This window comes from Anas acuta, chromosome 3, assembly GCF_963932015.1.
Source record: "Anas acuta chromosome 3, bAnaAcu1.1, whole genome shotgun sequence".
In the NCBI taxonomy this organism is placed as follows: domain Eukaryota; kingdom Metazoa; phylum Chordata; class Aves; order Anseriformes; family Anatidae; genus Anas; species Anas acuta.
Genome location: NC_088981.1, coordinates 37,192,022 through 37,214,324, shown reverse-complemented (window position 1 = coordinate 37,214,324; position 22,303 = coordinate 37,192,022). Strand labels below are relative to the sequence as shown.

At 42.3% G+C, this 22,303-nt stretch overlaps 1 protein-coding gene across 5 annotated transcripts in view; it reads left to right on the top strand.

Annotated features, from left to right (window-relative positions):
• Positions 1–22,303, top strand: part of EPAS1 (endothelial PAS domain protein 1) — a 117,299-nt gene that overhangs the window by 74,067 nt on the left and 20,929 nt on the right. For 4 of the 5 annotated variants that reach the window (XM_068676658.1, XM_068676662.1, XM_068676661.1 and 1 more), the window contains 5 exons: positions 7,140–7,330; positions 18,455–18,606; positions 19,046–19,130; positions 19,618–19,736; positions 19,885–20,087. In XM_068676658.1, the coding sequence (XP_068532759.1) occupies positions 7,140–7,330; positions 18,455–18,606; positions 19,046–19,130; positions 19,618–19,736; positions 19,885–20,087 (750 nt within the window). Of the gene's footprint in view, positions 1–2,413; positions 2,709–7,139; positions 7,331–18,454; positions 18,607–19,045; positions 19,131–19,617; positions 19,737–19,884; positions 20,088–22,303 lie in introns of those variants that run through there. The other variant, XM_068676660.1, reaches the window with a different exon arrangement.

Genomic DNA, 22,303 nt, shown 5'->3' with positions numbered 1-22,303 from the left:
ATTGCAAACCTTAATGCTTTAAAAAGTACAAAGGCTCCAGCAGCATCAGTAAGATTCCCATCACTGAACTCACAAAAGTAATTTTTAGCTGCTGTGATAGCTAGTATTCGAAGTGGTACTTCAAATTGGAGGTACAAAGAGTTATCCTACAAGCTGCATAAAATGGAAGATGCAAGTGATAAAAATGTTTTTTAAAAGTGTAGTTATAATGTTTTTGTCTCAGCATTCCTTTTTTTTTTTTCAGAAATGAATGCCAGGAATTTTCCTTGAAATAAATAAAATGCAAATCCAGTAACACAGAGTTTTCATATAGATTTTAGATGCCATCAGAGCTATAGACATTGGGGAAGTTGGTCTCACATGTGGTTGTAAGGTTCATATGGGATTTCACAGAATCACAGAATGGCTGAAGTGGGAAAGGGACATCTGGAGGTCACCTGGTCCAACCCCTGCTCAAGCAAGTTTACCTACAGCAGGTTGAACAGGACCACGTCCAGGCAGCTTTTGAAGATCTCCCAGGATGGAGGCTCCACAGCCTCTCTGGGCAACTTGTGCTCCATCACCTGCATGGCAAAGCAGTGTTTCCTTGTGTTCAGAGGGAACCACTTGTGTCATGGTTTGTGCCCATTGCCTCTTGTCCTAGCACTGGGCACCACTGCATCTTCCTTGTACCTATCTAAACATTTGATATGTTCCCTGTTCAAGAAAGCATACTCATGGCTATGTTACTGTCAGCTGTGGTGGTGGTGGTCCTAGAGTGACATGGACTTAGTGAACCATCAATATGCCCAGCTTCAAGACACCAGAAGTCGGTTGTGTTCTCTTAAGCTTCATCTCATGATACCCTGCTTGTACTAGCCAATCCCCATATCATGCTAAGCATTGTTTGGAAATGTCTAATGAGAACAGAAATGAGTTCCTTGCCCTTAACATGAACTCTTCCCTGATCTGTCCCTGAGTTGTTCGTATTTCTCATTTTCCTGACTTTCATTAAATCAGCCCTTTGGTTTTAAACTTGGAGGGAAGAATGGCATCACGTGTTGATATGGTAGTTGGTGCCAATGTTTACTGAACTAGCAGTGATTTGTTGTTTAGTGGGTATGTACATAAAATGTAAGAAATCCCCCGATCAAACCAAGGAGCCGGTGGTGAGATGCTGTAAGTTAGAGCAGCTTTAAAGGAAGGGTGGAAGGTATTTCATTTCCTTATTTTTGTAATAGCCTTTTCTGTTAGTAGTTTTTCTTGTTACCTTCGAACTCTCATTTCCTCTATTAACAAATTCCCTATTTTGCTGGAGTTTATATTTGTTTTGTCTGTGTACTGAGTACCATATCCCAGTGTGCAGCAACACTGCTTTAGCACTTAACAGCCATGAGCACTACACATATTTTCAAACCATTTTTTTCTCTGTCCAAGAATAACTCTCTGTCCTCCTTCCTTCCCTCTTGCTGGTGTGCTGAACTCACTCATCTAGTGCATATTCAGATTTTAGAAATAATTATTTTCACTGGAAAGAGTTCAGGTATAAGGACGGATCTCTATGGCACTGTGTATGGGTTTCATTGACAGCTTTCATATTTGGTCCCGAGTTCCTGGTGAGTGAGTAAATTGCTGTTTGTAGCACCTTTTATTTACTGATGGTCACTTTTATTACTTTAACGGAGGGGGCTTTCGAAAAGCACAGCATGTCATCCAGAATAAACTGCTTGTTGGGTAGAATGGTTACAAAGCTGCGTGAATACTTTTTAAAGGAATTTTAAGGCTAAGTAAGCATGACTTGGTGCCCATGGAAGCACATCTCTGGAGCTGTCAAGCCGTATGGTTCTGAGATAGCTATGGAGTGCCTCACAGTGAGCGAAACTCCTTTTTCGATAGAATGGTAGATTATAAATTATCTAGGAATTTGCTAAGCAGAAGGTACAGCAAAATGTAAACACAGCAAAAAAAATGGACTTGCTAGTTTGAAATAAATTGTTGTTGTTATCTAAGATAGTACTGCCCATTAAAATATTTTTATTGGGTTTTTACTGGTTTGAATTGGAAAAACTTATTTGTGCTATATTTTGTAATCCTTTCATCCCTAGAATGTATTTTTCTTGCTCTGCAAGTTAGCTTTTGAAACTTTAACTCTAAGGCATTTTAAATGAGAATTTAGTACAGAAATTTCATGTGACAGCTTAATTAACTGTGGATTCTTGACCTTTAAAGTGCTGGAGCTAGAAGCATTTAATAACCAGCCACTGGATATAAAGTAATATGCTTGCTGTTTTACTAGCTTGCGTACGAGGCAGTCTGAAGCAAAGTCCAAGGGTCACCAAAATAGTGAAGGAAATAGAGGGAAGTCAATCTGAACTATGTATTTCAAAAGGTTTTATGTGCGTGTCACACAGTGTGCAGGTATGAGTGAAGGCTACCAGATATAAGGTATTCTTATTCAAGGTGCAGGCTGTGATTTCTCTAAAATCTTCTGTCATCTGGGACCTACAAGGTGGGAGAATAATTCAGCACAGTTACTATGCTGCCTAGTCTTACACACGCGAGGTATCGACCCATGTGGACTTACTGAGAGCAACGAAACGGTGAGCTGGAGGTTGGTATCTCAGCCTGGGACGCAGAGCAGGCTGCTCTGTGAGCTTCAAGAAGGCCACCAACACACTAGACATCGGGAGGATGGCTGAAGCTGACCATCCAGCGTCATCGTTGGCTGGGTAGGTACCAAGGGCTTTGACAGGTAGCCGCAGGCTGGGATTGCTCCTGCCTGCTGCAGGGGGTCTGAAGCCGCCGGGAGGACGGGTCCCCAAGCCCACAGGATGGTTTTGCAAGGTTGTTTGGACGGGAGTTGTTATGTGGGGCTTCAGGTTTTTCCGAGCCTGGAGTTTCCAGTACTGCAGCCAGAGAGGCTGCTGAAAGCCAGATTACGATCTGAACCCCAAGCGAGCGAGCAAGGCCTTCGTCTGCAGGCATTCCCGCTGATTTCAGTGGAGCTGTGTTGCAAGGGTGCTGGGGTGAGCGAGGGGATAGGAATCCAGCCCCTGCCAGCACTCCTGGGCCTGCTCGGGTGCTCCCCACCGGCGGAGCCGTGTGCTGGGCAAGCGTGGGTGTACCCTTTGGGCTTCTTGCTGTCTGGGTCGGTGGAAGAAACACCAGAGAGGTTTGGCTCCTGTCAGCTTGGGATCTTCACCTGAAATTGCTACTGCTTGCTGGTTGTTGGTGTTGCTGCTCGCAGGCTACAGACCCTAACTTCTGTTTTCTGAACACAAACCAAACGTGGCCAGCAGCGAGTGGCCGGGGTCCTGACTGGAGACCCCAGACCTGCTCCTGAGCTCCATCACCCCATTTCCAGTGGAGATCTGAGCTTTCCCATTCCCTTGGTGTAATTTTAAAGGGAACAGTCTATGATCACACTGCGATTACAGTGTGAGTGTCTGTGGAGCGGGGCCTCATCGTGCCTGGGACTCCTGAGAGAACAAGGCATGAGGGAGGCTTCCCTGCAGGACCTCTCTGCCTTGTCAGTGGGCTGGGGTGGGTTGACCTGTGGTGGCTTTCTCCTCTCTTTTCCCTCTGAAGTTTTAAAAATCTGACATGGGTTTGGGTGAGGAAGGTTTCTGCCTTTGCTTGCGTCACTTTCTCCTAGCAGTGACGCACACATGTGCTCGATTTTGCCACATAAGTGGGCGGTTTATACACTGGGAGGGAATGATTCATGAATTAGCTGGAGCCTATGCCATTCCTCTATTGCCCTAATGAAGTGTGAGCAGGATTCAGTGTAAACCTTTCTGCCTGGCCCTCAAACAGGGTTGTTGTGGAGTTAAGTTTTTGCTTTCTGGCTGTGGGTAGCCAGCCCTTGCCCAGGGAGAAAAGCTTGCCCAGTAAATAAAATGGGGGCAACTGCAGAGAGATGTGATGGCCTGGTGCATGCAAAGGAAAAGCGTGAAAATAGTGCATTCTGCAGAGCTGGAGCACCTGACTGCAGGTTTTGGAGACTTTTGTGTAACCAAGATGAATGTGGGCTAGTCTTTGAAACAGGGAAAGAACAAGCACAGCTGTCTGCTTGGGGGAAATGCTATGGGGCGTGGGGCCGGGGGGTTGTTTTGTGCCTCCGTGCGCTTGTACTTGTCTGGCGAAAACAACAACACAACTTGAGGGTGTGCTGAGCTAGGGAAGAAGAGGAGGAAAATTGAGGTGCAGGAAACCACACAGGGAAATGCTTAACAAGCAAATTGTTTGTTTATTCAGAATGATAATGTGCGAGCAAGAACATCTTTTGATAGCAACCAAACAGGCTGATTCTTCCTCTCATTTTCCAAGTCAAGTAGACTATCAAACGTTTTTTTCTTTTGGAAAAGCTGCAAACTACCATTGAAGGCAGTGGTGAGGGAAGGAATCTGCAGCACAGAGGAAAAAATCATGCTCATAGCATTACTTGTTAGAAATCTTGGGCGTCCCACGGTTAATGAAATGAGCTTGTTGTCTCATTAGCCACCCTTGACAATTCTATTTACAGAGGTTAGCAAGACTAAATATTTTTCTTCGTGACTGGAGTGGCATCTTGAGAGACCCAACCCCCTCTTATACAACCCATTTTTTCCTGCTTGAATTGCGACATGGCTTTGGCCTTAGTTCCTAAAAATTAGTATTTAAATGAGGAGAAATTGGACCGTGTTTTCCCCAAGTTGGTTCTAATGTGAAAATTGTGGGCTCTAGACTTAGAGCAGAGCTCGCGCGTTTGTGGTTCAAGTTAGATTTTCCAAGCTGCAACTGGAAATTCTCATAAATATTGCTGTGTAGTTTGCTCTTTTTGGTTTTGCTTTGTTTCTAACCTTTTATTTCAATGGTAGAATTAGAAACTGGGAAGATTTTTTCCCAGACTGGAATCTTTATTGGCACAGCACAGATGCATTTTTATTTAGAGAGAAGGAAGTACCTCTGAAAGTATAAGTAATTTACCTGGTACTCCCATTCCCTGCATCTGCTCCAGGATGACATAAGGCATTTTCTGTTGTACCTTGAAGGACATGTGTATGAAGTTGTTTTTGTTGTAGTTGTGGTTGTTTTTGTTTGTTTGTCTTTTAATGTGCATACAATCTGACTCCTACTTGACAAAGAGAAAAGTAACATGTTAGTGTTACCTTGTAAATATCTGATGCTTTATATTCAGACTTGGATGGGTTGATGCTCACTCCGATGACGCCACTGAAGTTGTTACCAAAGTTGGATCCTGCTGTTGTATACTGAAATGTGTGTTAGTCTCATCCTGTGCATACCTCCTCTATCAGATACCGTGCTAGAAAATATTCACCTGGGGCAAAATAATTGTGAAAGAGGTTTGCCAAAGGCTGATCATGGATCTTGAGAAGATACCATAAGCATTTATGAGGCCCTGTGCTCTGTTAGCACACCCACTAGTGAGCACCTGCCGTCCCACCTATCTGATCCCCAAGCCTATGCCCAGCTTCAACTGTTCTGCAGCATGGGAGCCCTGCTGATGTGCTGCAAGCAGATTCCTGCTTTGGAAGATGCTGTTGAATGCCCAGCCTTGCATGCGCCCCAATAAACACCTTACTGTTACTTTATTTTAACATGTATCCTGGCTATTTAATTTTCCTATACATTTTTTAAGCCACATGAGGTTTCCATGCTAGAAACTTCTGCAGTGGTCTGGCTCATCTAGAAATGGCCATCTTCTCTAAAGTATGTTAGTATGTATTAAAGTTCTTTTCTATTTCATGCAGTGTTACATTGTACCAGCCACGATTTAAACAGCATCTAGGATTAAGTGTTGTGGTTAATATGTCACATTGTTTGTTTTCCTCATCTTCTTTACATGAAAGAATACAGTTAAATATCCTGGTGTGATGGGGATTTTTTTTTTTAACTTTATAGACTCAATTACTTTATACTAATATTGGAAATAGCAGGTTATGATAAGCTTTTTATTTAGAAGGCCTGTTAAGTGGGGAGCCACAGGTGGTGATTCTGGAAATGAATGTGCATCCGCAGAAACAGTGTGGTTGATCTTTTCCCCAGCCTGTGCGCATCCAAGCTGTGATGTTTGCACTGATACCGTGTTACAGGAATCTGCTAGAAAATAAATCCATTATGTATTGAAGTGACTGAGGTGTGAAACACCAACTCATGCAAGCGAAGGAAACTTGTAGTATCAGCAGAGCTACCTGGGTTTGAAATGGTAGTATTTAAGCACAGGCTCCTTGTGCTCTGAAATAAGAATCGTACTTTATCAAACACTAGTCAGTGGAGTTTGCTCTTAAACTAACCTATCCCAAATCCGTAACAAATGTAGCCTTTGTGTTTCTCACACGTTAAATTTAGCTTTGTATCCCTTGGTGGCTTAGTTTTGCATACTTGCTTCATAAAATGTCTTCCCCTTTGTTATTTCCTGCTCTTCTGTTCTCAGTGGAGTTTGAGGGAGGCTAGCTCTGTTGGTCTTGTTATTTCTCAAGAAGAAGCCTGTTCTCGTAGACAATGGAAAGAGGGTGATTTCATTAGAATAGCTTTTACTAAGGAGAGGTTTCTTGTGTGCATTAGTATTTTCTTTCCCATTTTATATTGCTCGTGGTTGAGGAAAGTTGGTTTTTCACAGTACTGCTAAGGGCTGAGACAGCTGTATATACAAGCACAATTGGATACCCTATTATTACCTTTACTTTAATGCAGGGAACAGCAATTGCAGCTTATTTTATCAATGACACAGCCACACACACCGCCATTTCTCCAGCTTTAATTGTCCCCAGCTTTGAGTGTCATTTTGTCCTGGAGTATTTTTCAAGTAAATAAATACAGACTGAACAAAACAAATTTAGATATACAATTTTTAACATTTCCTGAATCCCAGGAATAATGGTTTGCTATTTTGTTTTTAATCTCTGACCTAAGACATATCTTGTACCTGTTACATTCAGCAAGGACTCAGGGACAAAGGCTGATTTTCCCGTTGCAGCAGTTCCCTCCTAATTCCTATTTTTAAATGAGCAAATAGATATTAGCTTCTCGTCAACTGAGTTTAAATCAGTTGACAGAATGGATTCATCACTGATGAGACTTACTCTTCTAAATGCCTCTCTTAAGTCATGAATTGCATTTCAAGAAATGCTTTTTCCTTTCTCTCTTTTACCTGCCAGGAGCAGTTCAGAACGGAGGAAGGAGAAATCAAGAGATGCAGCAAGATGCAGAAGAAGCAAAGAGACCGAAGTTTTCTATGAACTGGCCCACGAACTGCCCCTTCCCCACAATGTCAGTTCCCACCTGGACAAGGCATCCATAATGCGCCTGGCAATCAGTTTCCTACGCACTCACAAGCTTCTGTCTTCAGGTAATGTCTGGCTGAAAGAAGTTATCAATGCTGGTTGGTATCAGCTTGGTGAAAATGTGAATGGTCATCTCTGAACACGAGGTCTTAAAATGAGAACAGGATGTAAGTCCTTGTGTTGTGAGAATACAAATAGACTTAAAGTTGTTTGTTTTTCCTTTTTTTGTTGTTGTTTTGTTTTAATCAGAATTATGTATATTTGAATTGGGATAGGAAATGTGAGTGAATCTGGTCGCATAAGATCTTCATTACCAAACTAACAACTGATGCAGTTCTGCATCTTTGAAAAAGAACTATAAAAACTATTGGATATGTTTTATTAAACTCAGTTACAAGCTTTTGAGCTTTTGGGAGTTAAATCAGAATTCAGACATATATCTTATAAACTTCTATGCTGAAAGAAGTAAATCTGGATTGGTCATGGCAAGCATGTGTGTGCCAGTGCATTCAAAAGGCAGCTGGGAAGTTCTGAAGGTCCAATTCTTCATTTTACAGGCTTGATCATGCTATACACTGGTAATATGTAGTAGGTTGTCCAATACAATGAGATAGCTAAAGTGAACAACTTTTAAATACTTGACACGAATTGGTTCTATATCATCAGTCTTAATTATTTTGGAGTAGTATGAAATGTGAACCAGCATCATTTTCATAGCCTGTTAAAACCAATAAAATGAACAGTGCTCTTATTTTGCCCCTATGTTTGCATAATAACTTTGATAGGAATCTATAGTTGGAGTAGCCTTTAAGATCAATGAAAACAACTGTTTTTTTCTGGGGGAACTTTCACACAGTGACTTCTATGTGCCAAGAATATGTTAAAAAAGAAATCCTGTATTATTTGCGAAAGGTAAAGCCAAAATTTCATCTTTTCCTTCATTAATGGCAGAAATCCCAATAAGGTCAGGATTGCACTTCCTCTCTTTAGAAAAGTTGAGTCATACCATAACAACTGCTTTAATAAATGCCATTAGGAAGTATCTCATTCTCTGGAAAAGTATGCTGTTGGTTTGTTGTTATTAGTCTCAAAGATATGACAAAATCAGTTCTATGTCTGTAATTTTTGTAGCTTTTCTGGGCTCTGCTAAGACTATTTTATGAAATGTGTGTTGTGTTTTGTGGTGGTGGTGTTTTTCTTTTTAATCTTAGCTTATAGAATCTGATATTGATGTTTACTTCTGTAAGAAGTAAACTTTATTTGCTGAACAGCATTTGGAAATCATCTCTGATTTCTTCATGCAATTAATGCTTGAAGTTGCATAAAATAGGTAAATGTTCTTAAAAATGCTGTCCACCAAGCCAATTTGTTAGTAGCTTTCTCATAAAAACACAGCTTAAGCTTTACAAATATTTGTATTAGATGAGCTAGAGACTGGCACAGAATAGGAAAAGCAAACTTCTGCAGGACTGTAACAGATAATGTAAATAATGTTTGTGTCTGTGAAAGCTGAAATGAAATAGTTTGATGTTGTCATCATGAGAAAAATATACTTGCTGACCTGGAAACTGCTCAATTTAAAGTGAACTTTTCAAATACACTTACACTTCTTGACAAGGAAAAAATTAGATAAGATATTTGTTTTAGTGCTTCTGTAGTGTCAAGACTTAAGCTCGTATTAATTGATAGTGATGACAACTACATATATTTATTTAATATTTATACTTTTGCGTATGTTTCTGTTATTTTCTGTGACAGTGTTTGAAAAACAATGTGACTCATGTAGCTGATTTACGTTTTCTTGAGGTATCATCATGACCCAGCAGTTCAAAAGCAATCGTCACAGTTATGACAGGCTGTGTTTTAATAATATTCAAAGCTTCTTCTAAGTTAGTTATTTACTTCGCCTTAAATCTGATCTGCTTCCCCAGTTACAATATCAGTTTAATTTAAGTCTTCTCACAAAAATTTGTGTTGTTAGTCACATGCAGGTTTGTCCATAAGATGTAGATCTGAATTTTAGAATCTTTTAGTGCTTCTATTATGAGGAATTGAGCTTAAGGTAGTCTAAAGGGACTACTTTTCTGGAAGAGTTGGGTGTTATTTTCAGACATGGGAACAAATGGAAATGAAAGAACTCAGGCCAGAAAACCACGGGTTGCTTGTAAAGGCCTCATCTGCTACTTATATTCCTCTGGGTATAGCTAACATATAAATTAGCCAAACTAAACAAAAAGGCTGAAAATTTGTTTAGCCCTGAATATTTGAAAGATAAAATTTATCATGCTTTGGAATACAGTGGCATAAGAGAGAGAACTTTATCACTATCAGGATAATGACTTCAGAGTATTATTTCTTGCTTGTTTGGTTGTCCTACAGTGTACACTTGCTGAGATTCCTGAGATTTGCAGATGCACAATGCTAGTCTAGCCAAAGTAAATTTCTATCAGTTTGAGAACTGTTTCTTCCCCTCAGGAGACACGACTGGAAAATTGAATATAGACATTTCTAAGCAGGCTTCTGGCAGGTGAGATTTGTTGAAAAAATACTGCCTTTCAGGGCTGATTAACACTGTTGTTGCACAATAGTTACTTAATGCAGCTAATGTCTGAGGGGTGCTGTTCTTCTGATCCTTTCCTGTGGGAGCAGAATCAAAGTCTTCGATTGTGGGCTGCCGAGTAATGTCAGTCTTCCTAAAGATACTGCCTTTCATGAGAAGGCTGTCTGATTTAATTAAAAGCTACAAGGTTTTGATACAGTTTTTGGCTCCTGTATGAAGAGGTTTGCTGCTTATCACGTTTTGACAAGAGCATGGAACAAAATGGAAGTGGCTTGTGCATGCCTGTCCATCCCCTGCTCTTGTTTTGCTCCAGACCTCTTTTGAACCCCATGCCAAACTGCCCCTTTTCTGAGGCACGTTTAGCAGATGGAATTTGGCTATTAACTCTGTGTTGGCTCTGAGGAGCCTAACCCCACTGATGGGGAGAACGGAGCTTCCTCTGTCGTCTCTGACAGGTGAACAGGGAAATAGGAAGGTGGAGAACTGGAGGAGTGTGCATGAGAGACAAACGTCTCCCCCAGCCCGCAGACCTCCTCCTTGCTTTATGTTGTCTTCATGGAAAACGTTTTGATTATTTGGGCTAGACACTTAGTGTAAACTGGAGTTAAGTGGGAGTATATGTTCAGTCATTAATTAGGACATTAAAATAACATTTACTGCATTTATATATATACAATGTCACTAAAATAATCCTGTAGTGCAGCTTGAAAAATACTTCAAAGGTTAGCAGAGAAAAAAGTTGTGCTTGATGAGCATTTTTGCTATTTATTATTAATTCTATCAAAACCTCCTGGCACAACAGATTTTATTTTATACTGCTGTTTGTGGGCACAATCCTCAAACGAGGACTCATCTCCTCATTTCATGGTGGTTTTGCTGGGAACGAAGTGAGCAAGGGCCTTCCCAGGGCTGCATCCACTGCAAGCCCACGCTCCAGATGGGGTTTCAGAGATGGCCTCAGGCAGCGTGCCAGCCGCAGGCCTTTGGCATCGAGCCTCTAATGCCCCATCGTGCTATTCCCTGGCTCGAAATAAGGCTTTTTGCTTGTGCAACTCAGGCTGTTTCACTAGCTGTGTCTGCATAACTATTATTTATCAGTCGGGAAGCCGAGCCCTGGAGAGATCTATGCCTATACTCTTCCAGCAGGTGAATGGCAGAGCCCGGAGCTGGAGCCAGCACCAAGAGCTCGCCCGCGACGCGCCTCTGGGAGCCCCGGCGCCTGGGCTGCAGGGCGCGCTCCTGCAGGCATGGCGGGGTCCCGGCTTGGCCCTTGTATCCTATCATAATAGGAAATAGCTGGTTGTATATCTCAGAGTTCAAAAGGGTAAAAAATACCAGGCTTTGCTTTATAAAAGTTGCTTCTTTACTTAGTAACACGTTTCCCTTTGATTTTCACAGTAGGCAATTCTGTGTGGGAATGTTGGAGAGGAAGCCTTTAACATTTAGAAATGCAGGCTGTTCGTCTGACGGCCTGATTGAGATTAGTATCACAGGAAGCAAACTGAAACAATGGCTTTATAATACTGTTTCCATGTTGTGCACACAACAGTACACGGTATAATTGGAATGTTAGTAGAAATATCATTTAATTATGACCTCTTAAATATTTTTCAAGATGCCTTCTAATTCTGTTGGCATAATACATTTTGCCATTGCTACGTTAACATCTTTGGGATAAATTTAGAATAGATGTTTGTTCATTAAAAGTAAAGATTTTGATCCCAGGAAGTTGCTTCTGAAAATAGTCTGGTGGATGCTTACCAGTGTCAGAGCTTGTGGATATCAGGCCTTATGTTGTCCTTCAGTGTAGTCAGAAAGACCGATACTGGTATTTGTCTCTAGTTCTCTAGTGTAGCTAATTTTTTTTTTGAGTATTAATGAGTGGCAAAAGGAATATATATGTCTTTTGCTAAAGAACAATATTGTCTGAATATTAGGAAGAGAATCCACTTTAGGACGCCTGTATGGGGTGCCAATAATTTCAAGTGTTTGGACCACGCTCTCGATAAAGGCATTACTGGAACCAGAACTCCTTGGCACCAGCGAGGGTCTGTGTGCCAGGGCTGCAGGCCTTTCAGTTAAGCTAATCAGGCGAGCACGACTTTATCAGCTTTCTTCAATCCCATGCTAATTGCACGGTCACCCGGGTGTCTTTTCGGCATGGAGAGTCCAGCAAAGGAAACTGGATGGGAGTCGCTCCCGTGCAGGCAGACGGCAGGAGAAATGGGGAGGGAACAGGGAAGCAGACGGGAAGTTGTTTGGGAGAAGGGAGGCCACAAGGAAGCCAGTGTGAAGTTGTTTCAAGGGAGGCAGACAACAGAGCCGGAAAGCCAGCAGGGAGCAGAAGGGAAAAAATAGCTTTTCTCTACGCTTTTAAGGGAGAGCGCAAACTGCAGGGAGAACTGGTGTGGGCATTGTTTTTGAACGTCTGGACAAGCTGCATCTAATCTCAGACCATTGTGGCATAAAACAGTGCTTTAAAAATAGCTTGTCTACTTGTTTGCTTTTATTACATTGGAAAAGTGGTTCTGTGCCAGCCCTGCTGCTAGGGGTGAGCGGGGCTGGGTACCGAGTGCTTCAGCCGCCTGAAGTGCCATCCCGTTTCTGGGAAGGTGAGCTCAGAAAGCCCAATCTGATGGGATGCTGCGTCCCACCGCTCAACACCCATCGCTGCACAACTCCAGCACCTTCCTCAGAGCAGTATCTCAGTGATTTGGCTAGATACAAACTCTGCCATAAAGTTGCAAAGCAACAATAACAGAAGTGTTTTCTTTATCGAGGTTGCTTGTGCACTTTGAGATAAGAGCCCTTCAGGAAGCTTTGAGTTTAAGAGCAGGTTTGTCTTGATGTATCTAAACTGAAAGCTTTTATTGGGCATATTGAAAATATCCCTTTGAACAGGATGTGGTGTCCTGTCATGACAGAAAAAAAAAAAAAATAAAAAAAATAGTTGCTTTCTTTTGATGTGAGACAAGAAACTGGGAAAAGCCGAGTCTGTCTCAAGGCTGCTCTTTCTGATGCAGGATAGAGCTGCCTTTAGATCTTCCCTAACTTCCGCTGAGCAGCACCAGGCAGTTTTTACCACCCTGTTGTAGTTGCAGCTATAGCCTTGTGTCTGCTGTGCACAATATGCAACCGATTTTTTGGTACTTGCAGAATCCAGGGTAAGAGACAAAGCCTTGAAAGTTGTGTGAAGGTGATGACGTAACTCCTAGTAAAAGCCCTTTTTACACTTTGTACCTCTGAACTGACAAGAAAGGCACCTTTGCGTCAGAGCAAAGCTGCTGAAAGGAGCAGAGGCTGTTTGCTAGGAGTCTGTTTATACCTGAGCAGTTATTTCTTGCAAGGAGAGCCTGGGTTTTGAGCCCTCAGACTTGTTCCAAGAGGTTGGACTGAAGGAAATGAGCAAGCATCTACGGAAAAAGTGTTCTTAAACTTGGGAACAGTGCACATCCTGACAGTGGGAATTAATCAAAGCTTGTTTACACGAGATATTTTTAGCATAAAAGGTTATCATAAACACTGCAATAGGCATTTGCCATTGCAGTTCAAAGTTTCTTCTAGTCTGGTTGTTTAGATTTTTTTTTTCAAAATAGAGCTGATTAAAACTACATTTCAATAATGACACAGACTGAGAAGCAGAGTGAAAAAATACTGTATCAAAATTTGATACGGACTAAGGAATACTGCCTTGGGGCAATGTGAACAGTGGGTGATGCATCAGATGGGGGCTCGGGGCACCGTGGCTCTGTTCCTGCCTCTGCTGTAGCTCTGACAGTTTCTGCTTCTCTTCTCTGTGTCTCTCTGACTTATTTCAAGATCTTCCATCTCAACCAGATAGGGATTCTCCCTCCTTTACAGGCTTCTTAGTGCTGCATGAGAACAGTCTTGGCTGGGGTCCATAAATGGAACCATAATATGAACAATTATATTGCAATACCTCATTCTGCTGAATGTGCTATTAATTTCTAGAGTTAAACTGGAATATTTGCAGTCCACTCTCCTTTCTGTGTTGTTATGGTGCCTGAATTGAGATGCTTCTGTATTAGAGGGGAAATGGAAAAGGTTGCAGGAAAAACAAACAAACAAATAAAACAAGAAGCACATCCTTATTTCAAAATTTATTTAGCAGCTAGTTTAAACAGCAGTGATGTTTAAATTTCTGCCTAAAAATCACAATAAATTGAATCCACAGTTACCTTCCTTCAAATCCTGGCAAAGCCTGGCAAGTCTGCAGGGGATGCTGCTACCCAGACAGTGACCTCAGGCCTGCTGGAAACCAGAGGCTGAAGTTTTGTCCCCCCCTCCTCGTGCTAACCTACTTGCATTTGGTCCCAGCTTTCTCAAATGCTTTCCATATGAAGTTGGATTTTTTTGTGCTAATGCTCCAGTCCAGCCTTAAGGTAAATTAATGAAGAAAATTTAAAGCAAAGTGAAAGACATCAGGGATGCCTTTCTGGGAGCAGCAGCTTGCAATAGCAATGGCTTTATCTGTTTTGCTGCTGCAAGATAGATTCATTCAAAAAAAAAAAAAAAAAAAGAGATTCTTGCTAGTGGCAGTAACTGAATTGCTTCCGATGTATCAGTCTCCTAATGTGAGTATACACCCTCGTGTATTAATTGCGATTTGCACAGGAGAAAGGGAACAAGCTGTAACGCTGTAACTAAACTGTGGGGATTTTATACGAGGGATTTTTATTAATATAATTATTCTGCTAAGCTACCTGATACAGGGCCTACTGGGGCACCACAGTGATGCCCCCCGGCACATTTCTTTGCTGCAGACTAGGGGTCTTCAGCCAGCTCAGCTAGCAGAGCTCAGGGGTTTAGCACAGGTCCCGGGGCTTCCTCTGGTGGGGCTGGCAAGGAGATGGTGTCAGGAGCAGCACGGGGGCACACCTGGCTGTGTTTTCCCCTCCACGATCCCTGGACGTACTTGTCACCCATCTTTATGAGCCTGGTAGTGCCCTCAGTTTCCCGGATTCAGGTGATCCATCTTGGCGAGCATTTCCAGTGCTGCCAGGAGCTGTCTGCCAGCTCCCCTTGCCTGCTGCAGCCGGCTGCAAAGCAGGGAGGGATGGGAGGGATGCAGCAGGGTTCAAAACACGCTGGGGGGGCTTTCAGGTTACGTGAGGGGGGCACGGCAGCGCAAACCCTCTCCCCTCCCTCCTCCCAGTCCACATCGCAGATGCCTCCAGCTGGACGAAGGTAATTTTAATAATAAAGTTAAACTCTGATCCAGCAAATCCCTGTAAGCACGTGCTTTAAAGCTGACTATGTCTTTAAGTGCTTTGCTGGACTAGGATGTTACGGGTTTGAACCTGCAGCCCTGATGTGAGTGATCCTATGTCCTCTCTGTGTGTTTGTACAAGTAATATAATTTATATACATGGAAAAGCAAACTTAATCATCTGATAATACAAGTAAAGTGTTTGTCTTTCACTGTTGGAGGCATTTAAGAATACAAATGCTTTGAATAGCCTTCCTGCCTTTGAATGGTGATGTTTTGTTAATGCAAACTTAATGAGCTAGAAAAAAATTGGAAAGGAGGGTCTGGGGTTAGAGCTGAAAAGTCAGTTTTTTCTCTGAACCCACACTTGGCTGATTGTCTTGGGCTATAGCCATGATCCCTGCTGAATAAACCATTTGTTTGCTTCCGGAAAAGTTTTTAAAAAAAGAAAAAATAAAAAAAAAGACCCTTGACATTCTTTACACAGCAGAAACAAGCTTGGTAGCAGATGGTCACTTACCTTTTTTTTTTTTTTTTTCCTCCTAAATGTCATTATGGTCAAAGTGCGTACTATTCAAATATATTATTGTGCAGTTTCTGTATTTTAAACGCTAACCCTGATGTAATTTCCTGAAGTCAGTTGCTTTGTACTGAGGAGGAATTGGCCCCTGCCTGTGTAGTTAAAATTGCAGTGCAGGCACACAAAATGGTGCATCCCCAGCCTGTGCTGGTGATCCCCAGCATCTTCCCTTCCCTGACACCAAACAATTGCATTGAGAAGCGAAGGGTGATAAACTGAGTGCTCCCAGTGGCTCTGGGGCTGCTCAGTTCGTTCCTGTGCTTACACGGTGGATGGTGGGCCAGAGGTGTGCTGAGGTGCAGCAGGAGGCTGCAGAAGCAGCAGCTGGTGTCACTTTTGTTACCACTCTTCTGTTCCAAAGAGGGGCTGGGTGTGCTCTGCGTTGCAATCCCTCTGCATTTGCTCCTGGTCTAGCCTTAGGCAGTAGTGGATGCAGCTGCAGGACTTCGGCATTAGTGGATGCAGTTGCAGGAGGTATGTAGATCAGACTCATCCTTTAACAGTAGTTTGTAATACTTCAAAGTAAAGGCCCTGGTACTTTGACTCAACTTCTTCTATATTTAAAAAATAAAAACAAACACTTCTAATAACGTGCTTTACAAAGCAATACCTGATTTTTGCTTCTAGACTATTTCTGAAATGAAAATTTTCACTAGAAAATGGAAGGAAAACGATGAATGTGCTGTTTCAGAGTGGAAAAGAAGAAAAAGGAAATGCTTTTCTCAAGTGCACTGGAGAAAAGTGTCTATGTGCTGAAAATGGAGCATTAAACCAACAAACAAAAGCAACTTCTCCAAGAAACTGGTTTGAGTCTCCCTGCTCTTGCAGGTCAGGCTGATGCAATGAGGGCTGGAGCCTCTGGCCAGTAAAACCCTGCGATGGGCCCAGCCTGGAGCACTCCCATGTACCCAGGGAGCAGAGACACTGCCCCCTCAGCACAGGGCAGTCTTGCTGCCTGCAGAAGTGAAGGCTCCAGGGAGACCTTACAGCAGTCTTCTAGGACCTAACAGGCCTACAGGACAGCTGGGGAGGGACTCTTTGTCAGGCTATAGTGATAGGACAAGGGGGGAATGGCTTTAACATAAAAGCGAGGAGGTTTAGATTAGATATTCGGAGAAACTTCACTCAGAGGGTGGTGAGGCACTGGCGCAGGTTGCCCAGAGAAGCTGTGGATGCCCCATCCTGGAGGTGCTCAAGGCCAGGCTGGATGGGGCTTTGGGCAACCTGGGCTGGTGGGAGGTGTCCCTGCCCATGGCATGGGGTGGAATTAGATGGGCTTTTTATGGTCCCTTCCAACCCAAACCATTCTGTGTTTCTAGATGGGACTTACCCATTGCCTTGTGTCTTTGGCAGTGTATTAACAGTTTGTTATCCTGTATTCTGAGGCAAGAAGGGTTTGGTTTGGGTTTTGTCCAAATTCACAGCCTTACCCTTATGTAAATTTGTAATGACTGATCACAAATGTGCGGCCTAACTGGTAAAACTGTAAAGATAAGCTCACCATAGCATGTTAGGGGGACACAGGCCAGGTTGTGGTATCTGTAAACAGTTTTCTAAAAAAAAAAGAACAACCTGAAGTTTCACACTAAACATGTCAAGAAATTAATATGTCTGCTCTTACGCAGAAATGTTTCAATACAAGTCATGTACTCCATGTACTACAAGCCATGTAATAGTCTCCTGCAGGCATCTTGTTCCTGGGGCTGAACGTGGCTGAGAGTTTGGCAGAGTTGGCTTAAACCTGCTAAAGCAGAGAAGGTGTTAGGAAGAACAGTGTCTCCCCTCTCTTCCCGCCTGTGGCCGTGCCTCCGTATTGCATCCCATCTCAGGAGATGGAGCACACACATTGAGGGCATAGCAGTGCCATCAACCATCTCTACAGCAAAAAAAAAAAAAAAAGCAACAGGAAAATGAGTAACCAAAACCAAACAAACCAACTAGCTGCTAGCACAACAGCCACGTATCTTCCATGGAAATGGTAAGATGCACTGGGTTGTGAATGCTACGTAGGCAAATATGTGGGATGCTTGTGGGATCTGAAACTTTATTATATTTTTTAGTGGGTTAGGAGGAAGGTAGATGGATAACAGGGCGTTTCAGAGTTGGTGGACTGTTGCGTAGGGAGTTCTGACTCCTACAGGTAAAAAATCAGGTATTGATGGGATGGACCTCTTTTTCACAGATCTTTTGAGGTTCATTTAGTGAAAGGTGCTCCTGAAAGGACTTCAAGGGAGAGTTTTTCTACCTTTTCTGCCAAAGGTAGTGTTAACAGCTGTCTCCATTCTGAGTGGGGAGGTCTACAGGCATGCTTCATAGGAAAATTTGAACTCCTTGGAAAAACCGTCCTGATAGAAATGTCTTTTGTAAGACCGTTTGTTAGGAACGCACAAATTTACTTACCTTCTGTAAGATTTGCCCTGTACTTGGTACCTGTTAAAAGACACAAAGGTAGCATGTGGCCAAAACGATGTGCACCCAGAACCTGCGCTTCATGTCTGGGTGTTGCCAGTGTTACGTGCTGAGAACATGTCCTGCAGAAAAGCAATTAAGGTCAATAGAGGATCTATTGCATTTGCCAAAAGGTTTAGAAAAATATCTCCTGCCTTTCCACTAACAAGGACACCCCTTTTAAACGCTGTGCAGATGGCTTTCTTCTCAAAAAAAAAAAAAAAAAAAAGACTCCATCAGAAGGGATTTACGGAAAGGAAATTCAAACAGAAAAATATTTTGTTGCCTTGTTATTGGATGAGATTGTGCTGAAAAGGCTGGCTAAGGTGCTGAAGATTTTTAGATGATGTTTTCTTCTTTTTTTTTCTCAGTATGTGCTGACAATGAGAATGAACTAGATGCAGACCAGCAGATGGACAACTTGTACCTGAAAGCTTTGGAGGGATTTATTGCCGTGGTGACACAGGATGGAGACATGATCTTTTTGTCAGAGAATGTCAACAAATACATGGGTCTCACCCAGGTAACTTGTTCCCTAACACTTACCTGTGTTTGTAATACAATTCCTAGAAACTAGGCATATGCCTGAAGGCAGAAAAACAGGTGTATGTCACTGCAAAAAAGATGGAAATAAAATGTCGCATTTGTCAGACGGGTACCCTGAACACCAGCCAGCACTGTGTCTGTTGTTTGTTTTTTCCCCTCTCCCTTTCTATCAAACCTATAGCATCTTTGGACACTGGAAATGAGCCCAAAGCTGTTGTCAATGCACTTAATTCTAGCGACTATTTTCTTGTAAACAGGTAGTATTTAACAGCAGATAAATGAGCAACTGCCCTTTTCATCAAGAAAAGATGATTCCCAAGAAATTGTCTTCTGATCCATTTGATTCACTTTGTATTATTTTGAATACATTGTAAGTTGCTTTTATTTAGCTAAGTATAGTTTTTGTTTCTGAACAGGTGGATTTAACTGGACACAGCATTTTTGACTTCACTCACCCATGTGACCATGAAGAAATTCGAGAGAATCTGAGTCTGAAAAATGGTAATTGTGAAAATACAAAAGGGTCACTCTTTGCCTTTTAAGTAACCAAATGAAGTAATCGGCTGATAGTAAAGATCTGTTAGTCGTGGTAAAGGGACTTTTAGTTCCTAGAGTAATCATTAACTGTTATTCAATGCTTTGCAGATTTGTTTTGTTTTGCCAAATATTGCTTAAGTATAATAGGCCTCAGAACTGTTTGTTTAGTGTTTCCTTTCACCAAGTTAAAGCTGGGATAATGGCTTCACATGTAACACTTCGAAAAGATTTATGTGCTACAAGCTAAAACATAAATTTAAAGTCCCATTTACGTTCCACTTAAATTTTAAGATCTACAAACTGGTCTTAATAGTCCATGCATCTTCGATGGTATTTGCAGCTATATTACCTGAAAATTAGTCTGTTACTTCTCTTGAATCCTTTGTGATTAAAAATAGGAGAAATCAGGAAGGGAAACTGAGAAAACTCATTTGCCATTTTCCTTTTATAGGTCCAGGCTTTGGAAAGAAAAACAAGGAGATGTCAACTGAGCGTGACTTCTTCATGAGGATGAAATGCACCGTTACCAACAGAGGCAGAACTGTTAACCTCAAGTCTGCCACCTGGAAGGTACCCTATTTTAGCCATAAGAAGTGTTTTTTGGTGGTTTTGTTGTTGTTTTGTTGTTTTTGTTCTTGTTTTTTACTTCAAAATATATTTTGACTTGTGGAGAACATACATTCTAAGTTCATTTTCCATTCATAAATCCTTATTTCAGGTTTTGCACTGCACTGGACAAGTTAAAGTGTATAACACTTGCCCTCCTCACACTTTGTGTGGGTATAAAGAGCCTCTTCTCACCTGCCTTATAATAATGTGTGAGCCTATTCAGCATCCTTCAAACATTGACATACCCCTGGACAGCAAGACCTTCATGAGTCGCCATAGCATGGACATGAAATTTACCTACTGCGATGACAGGTAAAGTCCCCTGATTTCTCCTTTTCATGGATGTTTCTACGTTCTTTAACAAAACAAGCAGTCAGTCCCTCTAAACTGCCCTACTCTGTGGACCTGGTAAGCAAGGACTAAAAGAAAGTACAATCTGTTACCAAGACAGCTATTCAGTGGTTCACTTAATCCCTCTCAAATCTCAGTATAGACAAAATGATACTTCTGCTGTATTTCTTCCCTCTGCTGAATGAGGAATTCAAGCTCACTGGCAGACGATGAGACAATTTAGATCTGTAAACGATAGCTTCTTGGGTTTTAAACTGAAGAATATGGGGGATTTCTGTTATGTTTTGAGAGAAGGCCTCTAAGGACATGCCTTATGGACCTTGGTCAAGGACTGTCTAATGGTTGGTTTGGCCCAGGACACAATTATCAGTTAGCTGGAAAGTACTTTATGCTCTACATTAACTAAGAATTGCTAAGGCACACAGAGCATCTGCAGCTCTGAAATAGGGTTGCAGTCTCCTCTGCTCAATGAGGAGCCATTACTCTTTACTGTTTATCTGTCATGAAATGGAGAGGAAGATCTTCGTTCAGGGGCACTGTCTTCCATTCCCCTCACTCTTGAGTAACAAAATGCAGATTCCCTTAACCTCTGCCTGCATGTGTTTGCCTGGGATCTCCATGGCATTTCATACCATCCATCTCTTCTCCCTGCTCACATGTTGTGGTAACTACCTGCCCTGCCTCTGAGTGAACCCCAAGTCCATTCCCATGAAGATTTCTCCTGTTCCTTGCTTTCCTAAAAAGTCCCACCTGCACTTCTTTGGGTTATTTTTTTTTTGTTGTTGTTGGTTGGTTTTTGTGTTTATGAGATTGTTACCTCAAGTACTGTGTGTGGGTTTGGGCACCACAATATTAGAAGGACGTAAAATTGTTACAGAAGCATCCAAACAAGGGCTACAAAGATGGTGAAGGGAAGGGGAAGACGTGTGAGGAGCAGCTGAGGCCCCTTGGTTTGTTCAGCCCCGAGCAGAGCAGGCTGCGGGGAGGCCTCATGGCGGCCTGCAGCTCCCTCACGAGGGGAGCGGAGGGGCAGGCGCTGAGCTCTGCTCTCTGGGGACAGCGACAGGACCCGAGGGAACGGCATGGAGCTGGGACAGGGGAGGGTCAGGCTGGGGGTTAGTGAAAGGTTCTGCACCCAGATGGTGCTTGGGCACTGGGACAGGCTCCCCAGGGCAGTGGTCATGGTACTGAGCCTGCTGGAGCTCAAGATGTGTTTGGACAACACTCTCAGACATCTGGTCTGATTTTGGGGTGGTTCTGTGTGGAGCCAGGAGTTGGACTCCATGACCCATGTGAGTTCCTTCTGACTCAATCTATTTTCTGATTCTTTAATCCCCAAAGTTAATTTGAAGTTTTCTGATGGCTTTGTCTAATGACACTGCTCTCCTGAAAGCTGGAGATGTCTGCAACCACTGAGATGCATAAGGCTGTTAGTGGGATTATACGTATGCTTGAATTTTATGTAAAAACTTGCAGGATTGAGATCTTGGTTATTTTCTTGATCTTTTGAGGGTTTTTTTAAACCTGTTCCATGCAAGATTATTATTTTAAATAGTATAGTGAAGCAGCCATATAAACTAGCTGGATTAGCAGCTGTGGATGAAAGCAAGATTAAGAGTGTGAAACATGTGACTGACCTTCTTCTGACCTCTCTGAGAATTTAGCAGCCAAGTCTGTTGTAATTAGAAATGTGCTGTGATGTAACTGAAATAGAAGACACTTTTTTTTTTTTTTTTTAATACTTTCAGGGTGAGAAAATTGAGGTATCAATAGGCTTTTGCTACTGGGGAAAAATCCAACAAGACAGTAGTGATTCACTATGAAAAGCAACTTACCTCAGAATTACTGGGGCCATAAAACTTGCTCAGTGGTAGGGTGGAGGAGACTGACAGAACTTTGCTATGCTGCAGCATTCGTGTGTCTCTAATAGATGTGATGCATAAGCAGTTATAAGTGTGAACTTGAGGGACTGATACTTTTCCGTTAAAGATACATGTGATTGTTTTAAAAAGAATAAAGTCATATGCCTCGTCTTAAATAGCGGGAGTGGATTTACAGGGAATACTTTTCATATGGCAGAGAAATGCAACAGCCTCCTCTGGATGATTCAGCCCACAAGGAATTTGAGAGATTTCTCTTTAAAACCAGGCAGCAAAACAGCATGTCTTCTACTATGT